Source organism: Ictidomys tridecemlineatus, chromosome 4 (assembly GCF_052094955.1).
Source record: "Ictidomys tridecemlineatus isolate mIctTri1 chromosome 4, mIctTri1.hap1, whole genome shotgun sequence".
In the NCBI taxonomy this organism is placed as follows: domain Eukaryota; kingdom Metazoa; phylum Chordata; class Mammalia; order Rodentia; family Sciuridae; genus Ictidomys; species Ictidomys tridecemlineatus.
In genome coordinates this window covers 59,376,732-59,393,421 of record NC_135480.1, presented here as the reverse complement: position 1 = coordinate 59,393,421, position 16,690 = coordinate 59,376,732, and the positions used below count along the sequence as shown (strand labels likewise).

Genomic DNA, 16,690 nt, shown 5'->3' with positions numbered 1-16,690 from the left:
TCAGCTTCGCTTCTGGCACAGTTTCCCTAAGACCAAACTTCTTATCTGCTGGCTCTTCACACAGTATACAATAGGGTTCATCAATGGAGGCACCATCAGGAAAACATCAGCCATAAAGATCCTAACTATTGGAGAACTGTGTTTGGCAAACCGGTAGACGACAGCTAGAGAGATAATGGGCACATAGAAGATGAGCACAGCACAGATGTGGGAGACACAGGTATTGAGGACCTTGAGCCTTTCCCTCTGTGATGCTATGCTTAACACTGCCTTCAGAATCAGCACATAGGACATGAAAATAAAGGTCATGTCCAGGATGCCTGTGAGAGCCACAAAAAAGCCGTAGACGACATTGACCTTGTTATCAGAACAGGCCAGCTTCATGACGTCCTGATGGAGGCAATAGGAATGCGACAGATGCTTCTTCTTACAGTATCTTAGATGCTTTAGAGTGAAAGGGAAAGGTAAGATCAACAAAACATTTTTCAGAGAAAAAGCAAGCCCAATTTGAATGACTCTGGCGCTACTAAGGATGGACATGTATCTCAGGGGGTTACAGATGGCAATAAAGCGATCAAAGGACATGATGAGAAGTACAGATGACTCCATAGCTGAGAATTCATGAATGAAAAACTCTTGGGCAAAACAGGCATTGGGAGAAATTTCTGGAGCATTAAACAAGAAAACCCTAAGCATGGTAGGGAGAGAGGAGAGAGAGAGACCTAGGTCAGAGAAAGCCAACATAGAGAGGAAATAATACATGGGTTCATGCAAAGATGGCTCTGTTTTTATTAAAAGAAGGATGGTGCAGTTCCCCAGGATAGCAGCAATGTACATGAGACATATGGGGATGGAGACCCAAATGCTAGCAGGCTCCATCCCTGGGATCCCGACCAAACAGAAAGTAGAGATTTCAATTTCAGATGTGTTGAGGACGGACATGCCAGGATGTGAGATCAAGATGAAAGACTGGAAGAGATGTCTTCTAGTGATGCAGATAGATTGTCTCAAATGCCTGATTATCCGTTTGTAATCACTGAGGTCTTACCAAACCAAGAATTATAAGCATAATTCTAAGATATAAACCTAAATGAAGAAAAAAATAGATGGGTAAAGAGGTAAACATCAATATCCAACTAAAGGCAAAAATGAAGAATGTAAAAATTGACCTTGAAATCTAATCTTACAACAGGTGCAGATGACAACAGATCCAAGTCTTAAAGACTTTTGCAGAACTAAAAAAATTTATAAAGGTGCCTATTATCCAATTTAAAACTTAAAACTTTTTCTTTTCACATAAATACTATTATCTACATCTTGAATAGAATTTGCTTAAAATTTCAATATAATATATATGAATACATATATGTATATATATGTGTATGTGTGTGTGTATGTGTGTGTGTGTGTGTGTGTGTGTGTGTGTGTGTGTGTAGATATATATGTTTACTTTATATCATTTGGTACTGGGAGTTGAACCCAGAGGTGCTCTACCAGTGAGCCCTTTATATTTTTTTTTATTTTGAGACAGGGTCTGGTCAAGCTGCGGAGGTTGGTTTTGAACTTGTGATCCTCCTGCTCAGCCTAGCTGGGATTACAGGTGTGTGCCATCATGTCAAGCTCAGATATTCTCTTTATGATTGAGGTCTTCAGTTCAACATGCATTGCTCCAGGGGAGTTACTTATTCATTTATTTGGCTTAGATCTTTGTGAGCATTTTTAATCAAAAGATCATGTATTTCTTTAATTCTGAATATTGTCAATCATTATCCTTTTCAATATTATCTACCCAAGCAGTCTATCTGAAAAATATTCAGATGTCTAAATCCAATTTCCTAGTTAGATTGTTTCACATTTCCCAACTTCTTTATTCATTTGTATTATATTTTGGGTGCGCACCTTGATACCATCTTCTTATTTACTAATTCTATTTTTATTTGTGTCTGGTCTCAAATGTATCCTGACTATTAAGTTTTGTTTCAATTACTCATTTTTCTTTTTGGGTGAAGGTCATTTTGGACGGCCACATATTTCAATTTGTATCTACTAATTCCCCAATTACTTTTCAATTATTTTGTGTTGCTATGATATTTTGTTATTTTAAATTTATTTTTATTTTTAATTGACAATAGCTGTATGTATTTATGGGGCACAATGTGACATTTTGATATATATGTGCACATATGTATGTATGGAATGATTATATTTAGCAAATTAACATATCATTCATCTCACACACTTAGTTTTTGTGGTGAGAACTTTTGAAATTCACTCTTTAGGCAACTTTAAGATTTACAATACATTGTCATTAACTATAGTAACCATGCTGTGCAACAAATCCTAAACATTTGTTTTTTTCTAACTGAAATTTTACACCTTTGGAACAAAAAATCTACATTCCTTCTCTCCTCACTATTGAAATTGTCGAGTGTCTTTCTCACTGTTTGTATTTATGCTTATTTTTGAATTTTTACTGAAAATCTCATCTTCAGTGGACATTTCCTTATTTGTGTGTGATGATGTATTTTTGTTCATGCTCCCAAATTCGATATGATGTTTGTTCTTCCTTGTTCCCTGAAGTTTGCCAATATTATCAGTTTTTTTAATGATAGGTAAGAGATCATGTTTCAAAAGATAACCTAAATACAGTTTTTCCCAATTTATTCCACCTATCCCAAGATATAGCTTGTTATATGTTGCAGACCTGCGCTCTGACAACACATACTTCCATGTGCCATATGGATTAGTAGCTTCACATCCCATAAAAGGTACCTTCACAATTTTCAAATGTGGAACACTATTGTGTTGAGTTCCTTTAAGTTATTAAATTGTCAAAAACCAATACATCTCTAGACTAGGAGCCAAGTTAATCCATGAATTCAACTCCAATGAAGGATTATATTTTTACACTGAATTCCATTATCTATGTATCTGTCCCTTGGCATTTATGAATTTATGTATCTATGTATTTATTTACCTATGTAGCAAATATCTAGCATCCATCTTTCCATTCATCTATGGAGAATGGCAATGACCCTTTTTTTTACATTATCTATTATTGATACTTTTTTTGAGTGGAAGTTAATATATTGGATTTGGCTTATTTTATAATATTAAATATAATCCTATATAAATACCTAGAAACAATTTTACTGATGTTACCTATTAGAGCACATGATCAGAAGACATCAATTTTGTGAAAGATTAATGAATATGCTAATTTATTTGATAATACACCAGAGCTCTTTGCAGATTTCAACATCACTACAAAATATTTAGGCAACTTCTTACTATTACTGTATGAATAGTGAGTGATATTTAAACAGTAAAATCATATTAGCTTTTCAGGGATAAGTTTGATGATCAATGAGATACACAATAGGAACCTTAGTGTTTAAGTACTTACCAAGCTGTCTGCCACTTAGTGTACACTTCAAGGTCAAAAAGGGTTGAGCCCAGGAAGAAGCCACCCCAACCTCAATTGTTAGGCACAGATACAGATCCTTGCAGTCTAATTCTGATCCTTGTGTCCTGATGCTTTTTTAGTAGAACAAAGGCTCCTGGGAATTAAAACTCTGCAAGCTATATACACTGAGGGACTAAGATGTCCACAATGTCCACAGATTTTTTTTTTTTGCATAAGTGAGTCTTTAAGTGAGAGTGGATTCAAGAAGGGTTCAGTTGAATTTCCATTACATGTTGTGTTAGCTATTAGTAACCTCTGAAGTCTTTCCTTCTCCATCCAACATAATTACTCTTTCACCTTCTTTTGTCACACTTTATTTTCCTAGGTGATTATATTTGTGACATTATAATTGAGTTTATAGATTCATTTTTGCTTCTTGCTGACAAAATGAGAGATGGTAGTCTTCATGTTCAAGACCATTTGAGTTTCTTTTTGAAAGCCAGTCTATGTACACAATTTGTTCATTTTAAAATTTTATTTATTAGTTTGTGAGAGTGCTTTTCATATAAAATCAATTAATCTTTTATTGTGATGTGACATACAAAGAATTATTCCCCTTGATCCATTTGCATTTTTCTTTGATAATGATGTTGTCATTGGTTGATTCCCTTTAAGTTGAACACTGAAGTAAACATTTGTGTGCAGAAGTATATTGGGAGAGTGCATTTAACTTAAACAGCTAAGTGGAAAGAAAGTACAAAATTACAACTAACAGAGAATTTGAACTCTATTCAGTTGTGTCAAAGGCTACATTCAAATTTGAAGAAATTTCTGGAGTTAATATAATGACTCTTAAGTATCTTTCTGAATGGAAAGAAAACCCTGAGTTTTCTTAATGACAGATCATGAAATGTGGTCTTCCCACAAGAAGGGTATATGACATTGGTAGCCCCATTCAGAAGGAAAAATTCTCATGAAGGGCTTGAATAAGGGCTGTCATCTGTAACACTCTCACCGGAGGAATAGGTGTTTCAGATCTGGCATGATCATGAGATCTGGGTGATGCACCAATCATTAATCAACAACCATTGCATACTTGGATCCAAATGCATCAATGATAAATTCTGAAATCAGCTTCTCCAGGATTCATGTAGTTTTTTATTTCTTCATTGGGAAGTGACAAGAGGATGGTTAGTGGGAGAATCGTATTAACCATCTGCACTATAGCTGTCCTGAGGTTCTAAATTTATGTCATCTCTGCTCTATCAATCTTAGATTTTTGCCATCCTTAGCTAGCAGTTCACCCTTGGCCACCATAAGCTTTGCAAACTGTGACTGTGACTTTTGCATTTGATCATTTACAATCAATACTGAGCAAAAAATGTCAAGAGATGCCACAGATCATCTAATGGCAAGTGTATTCTTGGCCATGTTACTACATTGAATATCAGTTCTATTTCAGGTTGATTATTAAGAATCAATCAATTATTTTCTTAGAATGATATGGTGGTCTACTAACTGAAAATTTAATAGGAATATATAGTCTTTAGTGTAATACTCCCACCAATGAAACTAGGACCCCTAAACTAACTGTGCCTGGCAGAATGAAAGAGGAAATCACAAAGTCCCTGAGTAGGTAACTGGAAGTGATGTTCAGTAATGACAGCACTGATTTCCACTACCAGGCTCATGTTTTCTCCTTATTTAAGAAAAATAACATAATAAATTTTGATTTAGGTTGAATATTACACCCAATCTCTTAGGAGTCATGACTGAGCTGACCCTTTGATTTTAACAGGGATTTTCTTCACTCTAAGAGACCTGTGGAATTTAGGTAATGCAGTTTGAGAAGGAACAAGAGAATTTCATGGTAGTTTCCCATCTACTGAGCTTTCTTTGTTGAAATTTAGGTTCCTTTTTGAGACTTGACATTATATGAGAATTTATATAAGTTGCAGTCATGTTCTCTGGACAGCTGCTGATGAGCACTTGGCAACTGTATAGCTTATGTGAAATTCAGACTCTTAGTTGCAATCAAAAAGCTCTCACATTGTGCAGCAGAGGGCAGGCTAATAATCAACCCTAGGACTTCAGTGTCAAAGAGGCTAAACCTTAGACCTAGTTAAATATCCAGCCAAAACAAGTTTATTATGCCAAGATCAGGGAAACATAGGGCCCTGATACATAAGATAGAAAGAACATAGTGGACAGACCCAAGGATTTATACTTCCCAAGATTCCTCCAAAACTTTGGATTAGCCTGTATAGCCTATCCCTCCTTTGTATTGACTCTTAGATGAATGTAAAAATTGATGACTCACATTGAAAAAAAAATGAAATGTAAGAATGACAGATAGTGGTGAAAGGATTGAAAATGGTCAGAGCATGATTATGATGGAATGAATAGACTAGGTACAGGCAGAAGATCAGACAGGTAATTATGTGCCTTTGGCAGATCTGAAAGTCACACCATTTCCTACGTCTCAGTGAGAGAAGCAGCAGAGTCACTGAGTTCACTGATAGTTTTCTTGGTGTAGACCCAGGATGATGTTAGGAATTCCATTCCATTCATTCCTCACTAATGGCAATTGGAAATATAGGAACCCAAAGTTATAGATGCCAGAGGGGATCATAAATATGATAATAAATGGCAAGCTTAGTCTAGCAGTCAAAGAGGGCTGAGGCACAGAAAGCTTAAACTTTAACCCAAAGACATGTCCTTCATGTCCTCTTCTCTCCCTTTCTCTCTCCCTTCTTCCCTCCCCCTCTCCTTCCCTCCCACCTTCCTCCCTCCCTCTCTCTCTCTCTCTCTCTCTCTCTCTCTCTCTCTCTCTCTCTCTCTCTCTCCTTTTTTCCCCCATGTCCTGAGTTCCCTTTAGCTCTTTATTTACCTCCTCTGACCAACCCAGGGAGATTAGCTTCCCATTCCAGTTACTCACTAGTCTAACTTGTGCATATGTTTATTACAGGGTTTATCACTGTCTCATAATGTTTACTTAACAGGCTATTCTATGGCTTTGTAGACTAATTTAAGGCAGGCTGTGTATCTTAATAACCTTTATATCATCAACAATATGGCATTTTTTAATAGAAAAAAATAAGTTGTGAATGCAGAGTAGTTTCAGGAAAGAAAATCAACATGATCTAAGTTGGTAATTAAATATTCATGTGGTTCTGACATGGAGATATTGATGACTCTGTGTCCCACCCCATTGTGCCCATCTTTCATTTCCTCCCATGTAACCTGTCAGGGATTTTTTTCAGTCTAAGCCCAAGGTCAGGTCCTGTGGGAGAAGCATTTGTTCTATATCATGATGAATTAGACGCTGAATGACTCTTTCCCAGCAGGGTTGCCAGTGCTATGACAAAGGAACCAAAGGGATACAAATATGAAAAGAAGAGGTTAAATTATTTTTTTGTGCCAGTGACATTATCCTATATTTAGAAATTTATTTAGAAAACTCTCCCCCAAAACCTGCACCAGAAGATTTCTAGAGCTCTAAATAAATTCAGTTCTGTAAAGTACCCCCAAATTCTCCACCTCCACCCACGTGGCTTACTGAGTCAGAGAGAAACAGGTTACACATTACTCTGCCTTTAAAACTTTTGGTCATAACACCAAGTAGTTTATTTAGAATGAGATGGAACAATACAGGATCTTCTGGGAAATGGCTGAGGCATAGACTGGATTTTTAAGCCCCAAACACCAAAAACCATGAGAATGAGGAGGAGGGTCTAAGTGTAGGTAGGAGTAGGAGAAGAGATGGATTCCAACTTCTTACAGTTTTGACTTCGAAATAAAATACTAAACCTGGTTTCCAGTCTTAAAACATTCTGTTAAAGTCACACCTCTCACATCCCCTACATTGTCAACACATTCCACCTCACACTGGCTACCTGAAAGCTTGCTAGAAATTCAGGATATTAGGACCATAAAAACCTATTGGATCAGTGTTTTTATATTTTTGAGGCTATTGTAAATGAAATCGTTTTCCTAATTTCATTTTCATCAGATTCATCATTAGAGTATAGGAACACGATTGATTTATGGGTATTGATTTTGCATCGTGCTACTTTATTGAACTCATTTATGAGTTCTAGACATCTTCTGGTGGAGTTTTTTTTTAAAGAAGGTATTCTAAACATAGGAAATGTCACTGGTAAAAAGAGATAATATAAGCTCTTCTTTTCATATTTGTATCTATTTAATTTCCTTCCCTTGACGACTAATTGCTCTGGTTACAGTTTGAAGAAGAATGTTGAATAAAAGTGGTGAAAGTGGGCATTCTAAGTCTTATTTCTGTTTTTAGAAGAAATGCTTTCAGTTTTTCTCCATTTAGAATAATGTTGGGCCTTGGGTTTGTCATACATAGCCTTTATAACCTCTATCCCTGGGTTTTCTAGTGTTTAAAAATGAGTGACTCTTGCACATTGTCAAATCTTTTTTCTGCATCTATTGAAATAATCATGTGATTATTCTTGTCTTTAATTCTATATGGTGGATTGCATTTATTGGTTTGTATATGTTGAACCCACCTTGAGTCACTGTGATGAATCCTACTTGATCACAGTGCATTATCTTTTTCATGTATTTTTGTATGAAGTTTGCCAATATTTTATAAAGAATTTTTTTTAAAAACTAAAATACTTGGGAATCAATCTAACAAAAGAGGTGAAAGACCTCTACAATGAAAGCTATAGGACACTATTAAAGGAATAAAATAAGTCCTTAGAAGATTGAAAGACCATCCATGTTCTTGGGTAGGCAAAATTAATATTGTCAAAATGGCCATACTATCCAAAGTGCTATACAGATTCAATGCAATTTCCATCAAAATTCCAATGATGTTTTCACATAAATACAAAAATCAGTGTGAAATCCACCTGGAAAATTAAGAGGATCAGTATCCAAAGCAATCCTTAGCCAGAAAAGCAAAGCAGGATGCATCACAATCCCAGTCCTTAAATTATACTACAGAGATATTGTGACAAGACCAGCATGGTATTAGCACCAAAACAGGCAAGAAGACCAATAAAACAGAGTAGAAGACATAGAGACAAACCCACATAAATACAGTTAACTCCTAATAGGTAAAGGCAGCAAAAACATACATTGTAGAAAAAAATAGCCTCTTCAACAAATGGTGCTGGGAAAACTAAAATCCATATGTAATAGAATGAAATCAAATCCCTCTTTCTCACCCTGCACAGAAACACAACTCAAAGTGATCAAGGACCTAGGAATTAAACCAGAAACCCTGCACCTGAAAGAAGAAAATATAGACCCAACACTCTACCATGTCAACTCAGGAACTGACTTCCTTAACAGAACTCTAAAGTACATGAAGTAAAATTAAAAATCAAAAATGGGATGGCATCAAACTACAAACTTCTTCAAAACAAAGGAAACAATCAAGAACATGAAGAGAGAACATATAGAAAGGCAGAAAATCTTTGCCACCTATTCCTTAGATAGGACATTAATACCCAGCATAAACAAAGTGCTCAAAAAACCCCATAAAACAAAATAATCAATAAATAGGCAAAGGAACTAAACAGACACTTTCAAAAGAAGAAATAAAAATAGTCAACAGATATATGAATAATGTTCAACATCTTTAGCAATTAGAGAAGTGCAAATTAAAACTACACTGATATTTCATCTCACTCAAGTCAGAATGACAATTATCAAGAACACAAATAACAATAAATGTTGGTGAGGATGTGGGTAAAGGGAACACTCATACATTATTGGTGGGACTGAAAATTGATACAACCACTCTGAAAAGTAGTATGGAAATTCCTCAAAAACCATGGAATGGAACCACATATGAGCCAGCTATCCCACTCCTTAGTATATTTCCAAAAGATTTAAAATCAACATACTACTGTGATCCATACACATCAGTGTTTATAGCTGCACAATTCACAGTAGCTAAGCTGTGGAACCAACCTATGAACCATTCAGCAGATGAATGGATAAAGAAAATGTGGTATATATACACAATAGAGTATTACTCATTCATAAAGAAGAAATGACTTTATGCCATTTGCCAGTAAATGGATGGAACTGGAGACTATCATGCTAAATGAAATAAGCCAATCCAAAAAACCCAAAGGTTGAATGCATTCTCTGACGTGCAGAAGCTAATTCAAAATAATGGAAGGATAAAGAAAAGAATAGAGGAAATATGAGTGGAATTCACAAAGGGGAATGAAGGGAAGGGAGGAGGAATAGGAAAGAAAGTCAGTGAAATTAATCTGATCTAACTTTCTTATGTACAGATATGAATAACCCACAGTAAATTTGACCATCATCTGCATCTATGAGACACTAATTAAAAAAATACTACAAGTAAATAGGAGAACTGTCAGTAGAAGGAAAGGAACAGGGAGTGAGAGGAAGAAGAAATACTGAGGACTGAATTAGAACAAATTATATTCCATGTTTTTTTTACAATTATATCATAGTATATTGTCATATACAAATAAAAATAACCACTAAAAACTATTGGATCAGAATCTGTATTTTCCTCAGAATTTCTGGTTGATTCCTTTGCACATCACACTTTGAGAATCACTGGGAAGAGGCCCTTTGCGTTACCACAGTGGGAGAGTTTAAGAAAATAGTTCTGTTGTTGCTGTATTCATGATGTTAGCTGTAGAGTGTTAGATTTGGTGGGTTATCCACTTACTACCTACGCAGCTTTGGTCAAGTTATTTGACATTTTATGACTCATTTTTTATATTTGTTAAATATTTCTAATAATTTTACTATCATAGTTCTAACCAGCATAGGGTGAATATAAGCCTCTGTAGTCTATTTTTCACAGTATAATTTTAAGTAGTATTGTTATTACAATAGAAGATATAAATTTATTCTTTTCAGCCTACCCTTTGACTGTTTTTAGGGGGTGAAATCTTGGATGGACAATTTGGAATGGATAGGTCAGCAGTGTGTGATCAGGTGTGTAGTAGAAGACTTATAGTTTATTAGATTGAAGAATTATTCCAGTCACCTGGACAGACAAAATCAAATACCTTTCCTATTTAGAATCAAGACAATTGGAGAAAATTTCTGACACAATGGATTCTTATGACTCATACAGTATGCTTTTAGTAATGGAAAGAGGTAATATATTCAGTTTAGTGCATATAGCTTTTTGAAAATACAAAGATATTTGGGAGTCGTTTCTGAAAATTCTCAAAATTTTCTGCATCAAATAATAATTTGGAGTTTCCAAAAGAAACTGGGGGAGATTTGATGAAATAGAAGAAAACAAATGTGTTGAAAACCCATCTAATTATGTGGTAGGACATGAGCAGAAATATTTTATCTGCTTCTCCAGGGTTTATCTCAATCCCTGAGAACCATGCTCCTGAGGTCAGCCACTTCCAGGCATCTCATGTTAGATGAGCAGGTGGATAGGAGTCTTAATGCCCCAGTGTGGGCTGGAGAGCCCCAGGTGTAGGCCAAGATATTGCCAGGCACCTTTTGCAGTTCATCTTGCCCAGTCCTGATTTCTCTCTCTTCCCCTCACAGGTTTCAATGCCTCATACATCATTTGCATAGAAACTTAACTCTGCATGATCTTATAATACCAAAACATGGCAAAGACATGGTTAAGTAAGGGATAATTCAGGCCACTCCTACTAATAAACATTGATATAAATTTTGTAACCATATATTAACAAATCAAATCCTGTAGTAAATAAGGGAAAATAAAGTAATATGCCAATTGTGGGTTTATTCAGAAATGTGAGGTTGATATTTGAAAATAAATCAATATAATTAATCACAATAATAACATGATAAGAGAAAATCATAAGGGTCATAATGTCATAAACCTCAATGGGCACAAAATAATTTCATGAAATCTGACATTTATTCTTTTTTTATTAAAATTTTAAACCATTACTTTCAATTATTTTTAATAAAAGCACATTTCTAATTTAAAAAGCAACATGTATAATTACAGAAAATAGGTATAATAAAGACAATAAAAGTAACTAATCATCTATCCACCCAGATATTTATATATTTTTTATTTGTTCTAATTAGTTATACCAGACAGTAGAATGCATTTTGACACACTGTTCTCAAATGGAGCACAACAAATGTTGAGAATGGTAACTCTGATATCTGCAGAGAAAAGGAGTTTTGATCAGTTCCACTCAGTGTGGCACTGGAGATTGGAACCAGTGAAGCAAAGCAATGAATAATATATAAGATTGGAAATAAGGCAGAGGAAGCTGGGTTAACCTGTGTGGGTGTGATTAGTTACAAAATAAGGCATGAAGAGTCTACCAATTGCTTACTGAAAATAAAATAATATAAATCAACTTCATTTTTGTACATCAGTATTGAAGATTTAGAAATATGGAATTTATAAAACTACTTACATTAATATAAATTTATACGAAATACATAAGAATGAATCTAAGGTAATATATGCACTCTCCAAACAGAAAAAAATGGATAAAATATTTCTAAAATTTATATTTTTTATTATTAGTTGGTTTTGTGAATTGAAACCAGGGTACTGTACTACCAAGCTTCACTCCTAGCACTCCTCCAACCCTTTTAATTTTTTTGAGACAGAATCTTGCTAAGTTATAGAGGCTGGCCTCCAATTTGCAATCCTCCTGCCTCAACCCCCCAAGTTGCTATGATTACAGGCATGCACCACCCTACCCTGCTAGAATTTAGAAATAATTACAAAAAGTTAGGATAATTAACATATAAGAAAAGATTGCACTGAGGGGACAAGCTCCATACTGTGGAAACAGTGGTGGACTTCTGCCTTTACAGTATTTAGCATGGATACTTGAAGGTCGTTGTTTTTTAATAGATGGTTTTTAAAGATATGTCTGATAAACAAATTGCATCAAGAAATGCAAAACAGAAAGCTCTACAATTCTGCTTCGTTGCTATGGTTCTGCATTGTTGCAGGGCCTAACCTTAGATCCTCATGGAGGAATGCTTATCTTGCTCATAGTGAAGCAGGGAAGTCCTAACATAGAACGTTTTATTTTGGGGTAGAGTGCTGTCAGAATACTGGCAAGCAGCATTTCCTTGCTCCCTTGACAAGGTGTTATTCCCTGTTTGGTGCAAAGTTGGCCTATGTGACAGTTTCTTGACTCTTGGTGTCTGGATTCCTGTAAGATGGTATTTATGTATCACCTCTGGCCTATCATGACTGTTATGAGTAAATTGGCACATACCCATTATAAAAGGTATTTTTGCTGTGCAATAAAGCAGACGCTATTCTCTGAAACTGTCTCTGGAGGGGTTTCTCCACACCCTCAAGCTCCCCACAGTGGATGCTGGAAGGGCAGGCTCTTCAACACTGCATCGTGTCTTAATTCAAATCTATTTCAGGATTTCTCTGCATCAGTGAAGTCATTGCAAATTCACTTTCTTATGCTCACTGGAGAAAAGTATTACAGTTGAAATAAAAGACTGCAAATCACAGATGGAAGCAGGGATCCATTTCTGTGATTTTGAGAAGTCTGATCACATTCTGTTGCTGGAGCTGTGGTTAAGAACTGTTTACGGCTGTTTCATCCCTGGAGATGCAGCACAGGCTGTTATCCATCCCTCATGTGCTATCCCAGGAGAAACAAGGAGTGCTTATAAACCTAGTGGAAGCATCCAATCCTCACTACCTGCAGGATCAAAGGTTTTCAAGATCTGAGGCCCAAGGAGAATTAAAATTGTAGATTTTGTAAGCAGTACAGGTTTGAGTCTTCCCAGGTAAGGGAAAATCCAAAAAGAGCAAGAACTAGAAGTACAGAAAACAAAACAAAACAAAACAAAAACATAAAGGAAAAATGATAAAAAAGATAAGGTAAGAAAAGGACTGAAAAATAGGATTAAGTGCTGAAGAGACATACATTTAGACAAACACAAAATAGAAAGAAATGACAGAAGAGAAAGGTACAGACAAGACGTTTAGACAGTAAATTAAAAGAGAGAAAATGAGAAAGTCCCAAAAGTAGAAACAGAAAGAGGATATTCCTTCATCTACAGTGAAGAAAACTTTAGTCAGAACGACACAAAGTGCAATTTAAATGATTTGGGAAACAGCTCTTGGTTGCATGCTAAGCCTTTATAGTGATACAACTGTCTAATGCACAAAATTCAGGTAAGTGTTAAAATTAAATTATACATAATATTAGATATATTTTATTGCATTTTGTGCTAAGGTATAGTTCCAAAGAATAAAATTATTAGAAGGGCAATGTATAATTTTATGTAGGAGGGAAAAATGGCTGTCTCCAAGTGTGAACAATTTTGGAATGCATGGTATATTTTAAAGTCCTTCTTCAATTTTTTTTTCAATTTTAAGATAATACTGTTGGTAGAAAATAATTTTCAAGAACTTTGGCTAAGATGATGGAGAGGCTGCAAGAAAATAATCTTACCTTTAGGCCTTTTTCTTCATTACTCGAAGTGTGTGATGTGAGTCTTTTAACAACTCCACCTTTTGAAACAGTGGTCACTGCTTTCAACTTCAGTGTGGTTAAATTACATTAAAACAAACAAAGAAACAAAACCCAAAATTACTCAATGTGAATGATCTAAAAATAGAGTTAGAAGAAAATCAACTGAGAAAAGACAACAATAAAGAGAATGAAGAAAAATAAAAGATGTATAAGAAAGAAAATGCATACACAGAAACAGGAGAACAGTGGTGGGCAGGGGGAGGACAAAGGGAGAAAATGGTCAAAGGATGTAAACTTGAAGTTAAATAGTAATAAAAATCTAACACACAGCATGAAGGCTAAAGTTAATGACAGAGTATTGTATACTGAGAATTTGGTAAAACAGTAAATTTTATGTGCTTTTTCCTTCCATTCTCATAACATGTATGGAAGGTAACAGGATAATTTGCTTGACTGTAGTAATCATTTCACTATACATATGTATATAAAAATATCATGCTTTAACCCTGAAATGTATGCAATAAAAAGAAATGGAAAGCATACACAGGGATATTCTTGTATGTTGTAACTTCAGTCTGTGGAATTAACAGACAGGATTTTAATTTTATTAATTACAGCTGCAATTTTCTAAGCACTGCAATCAGCACATAGGAGATTTAGAGCTGGGAGAAAGATTATTCTAAAGAACAGTGATTTGTTTAACTTCCTTATACTAATCTGATAACTGAAGAAAATATGATTTATATTAGGGTTGGAAGAATTAAGGAAGAAAGCATATAATTTCGTAGCATGGAAAAAAACAAAAACAAGCAAACAAAAAAACCCTCAAACCAAACCAAAAACAAAAACAAAAACCCTGCTTAGGAGTAAAGAAAACTAAATGTCCAGAATGAGTATTCTGCCTGGTAGGTGTTGAATTGGTGAATAGCCGACTGCTTTATTCAAGACAAAAGCCCCAATGAAAGCTCAATGTAGGCTTCTTGGGTCTGGAGAAGAATACCAGGGTGGAGTCTGACCCAGAGGATAAGGGATACCTGGACTTGTGGAAAGTGAGAGAAATCATTCTTAACACGCAGAGAGTTGGAGTAGCATTTTCTTCTGTTCCTAGACATAAATTCTAAAGTCCTTTTCAGAATTATAGGTTGTGCAACCTAAGAACTTTCAGTCTTCCCACTATAAAATGGAGATAAGAATCAGTAGAAAGGAGAAAATAAAAAATAATAAAATCTTTTTATACAATCAAAACAATAAGAGATCACTGGTAGGTAGCCAGAGCCCAGACTCTTCAGTAAGAGCCTGAAATCTTCTAGGAGCAATGAGGGAGATGCTGAGCCATGGCTGTAGAGATGTCTGAGGTCAATGTGGCCTGAACTCTAAAGCATAAGGTATGTGAGGGCTAGACATGGGTGAGATAGGAAAGCACAGAATGGAAGGGCACAGAACCCTGTAGCGCTTTGCTGTTGAGTTCAGTGCCATCAACCCAGGAAACGGCAAGGGCAACAAGGGCATCTAGCTCAGCAGGAGAAGCTGCCACAGCAAAGATGACCCAGGAAAGGAAAGGCAGGCATTGGAGTCAAGTTTTGAAACAGGAGGAAAGAACTTGGTGGTTGTAAAAGGCACTGATGGTGAGTATTCAAGGCTGTGTTCCTGGGGCTCCTATGGGTTCATAGAAGTAGGTGCAAATGAGTCCTAAAATTTGAAGAAAAATAAACTTGAAATTTGTTATTATAAGCAGAATTTTAAAAGAATAATTAGTCAATCAAGAAATGATAGGGGCTGGAGGCATAGCTCAGTTGCAGAATGCTTAACTAGCAAATGTAAAGCCCCAGCACTACAACAAAGAAACAAAAATCCTTAAAGAAATGATGAATTCCAATAAAGTGGGATATTATCCATTTTACCTATTTAAGACATATTTGATAAGTGCTTGCTACGCCCAGCTGTTCTCTTAAATGTATTGTTTTAATATTATTTTGTAGGGGAACAGTTGCAAAACTGCCTTTGGAAGGACTTTCATGTTTGCAAGTTGATCTTGCACTCTAAAGACTTATTTTTGAAGTATTTAATCCATGATCTGATATATACATAAAAGTGTGTGTGTGTGTGTGTGTGTGTGTGTGTACATACAGAAACATTCCTCCTCCTCCTCCTCCTCCTCTTTCTTCTCAACCAGGAGAATGGTTTAGGTTGGGAAGTAGTTGTTATATTAAGCTGCTAAAACTTATATGAGTGTGTGGCTGTTGTGGAATTTGTTTTCTCTTGTCTGTTTTCTTTTCATACAAAAGGGCTATTTATCTTTTAGCACTATGATATTAAATATTTAAATGCTTAAATATCATGAATTATCAAATAAAAATAAGATCAAAGGGAAACTATGTTAAGTTCTTGGAATCCATTCAAAACTTATTCATAAAAATAACCTTAGAACAATACTGATTTACTCCAGAACATTTATAACTGGGTATTTATGCAAATACTTAGGAATTTTCATTACTTTTAAAATTTTCATCTTTATACTATATAGTAAAACTTACTTTCTCTACTCTTGTTCTGCTTGAGTTTTTTTTTTCAGTGTCCTCAATGCAAATCCAAGAAATCTTTCATCAGAGATGACCACATTTACATGGTGCACCCTTTTGTTCCAGAGTTTGGTGCCCTTTAATTTGGGGAAATGTTTCTTATGTAAGACTCACAAGAGTCTCCTTCTTTCTTCTGATGTGAGGTTAGAGGAAGGACATATTTATCATCCCAGTTACACTGTTGCCCTCAGAACAGATAACTTTGAGGAGTAACACAGAACGTTCTTCACTATTCACCAAGTCACACAGGGGTCATC

The 16,690-nt window shown here is 35.4% G+C and overlaps 1 protein-coding gene across 1 annotated transcript; it reads right to left on the bottom strand.

Moving 5' to 3' along the window:
• On the bottom strand, positions 1 to 942 carry LOC101977085 (olfactory receptor 51A4). The gene has a single exon (XM_005323105.2). It carries the CDS (start codon positions 940 to 942, stop codon positions 1 to 3), a length of 942 nt encoding a protein of 313 aa, XP_005323162.2.
• Positions 943 to 16,690: the final 15,748 nt, after the last annotated feature.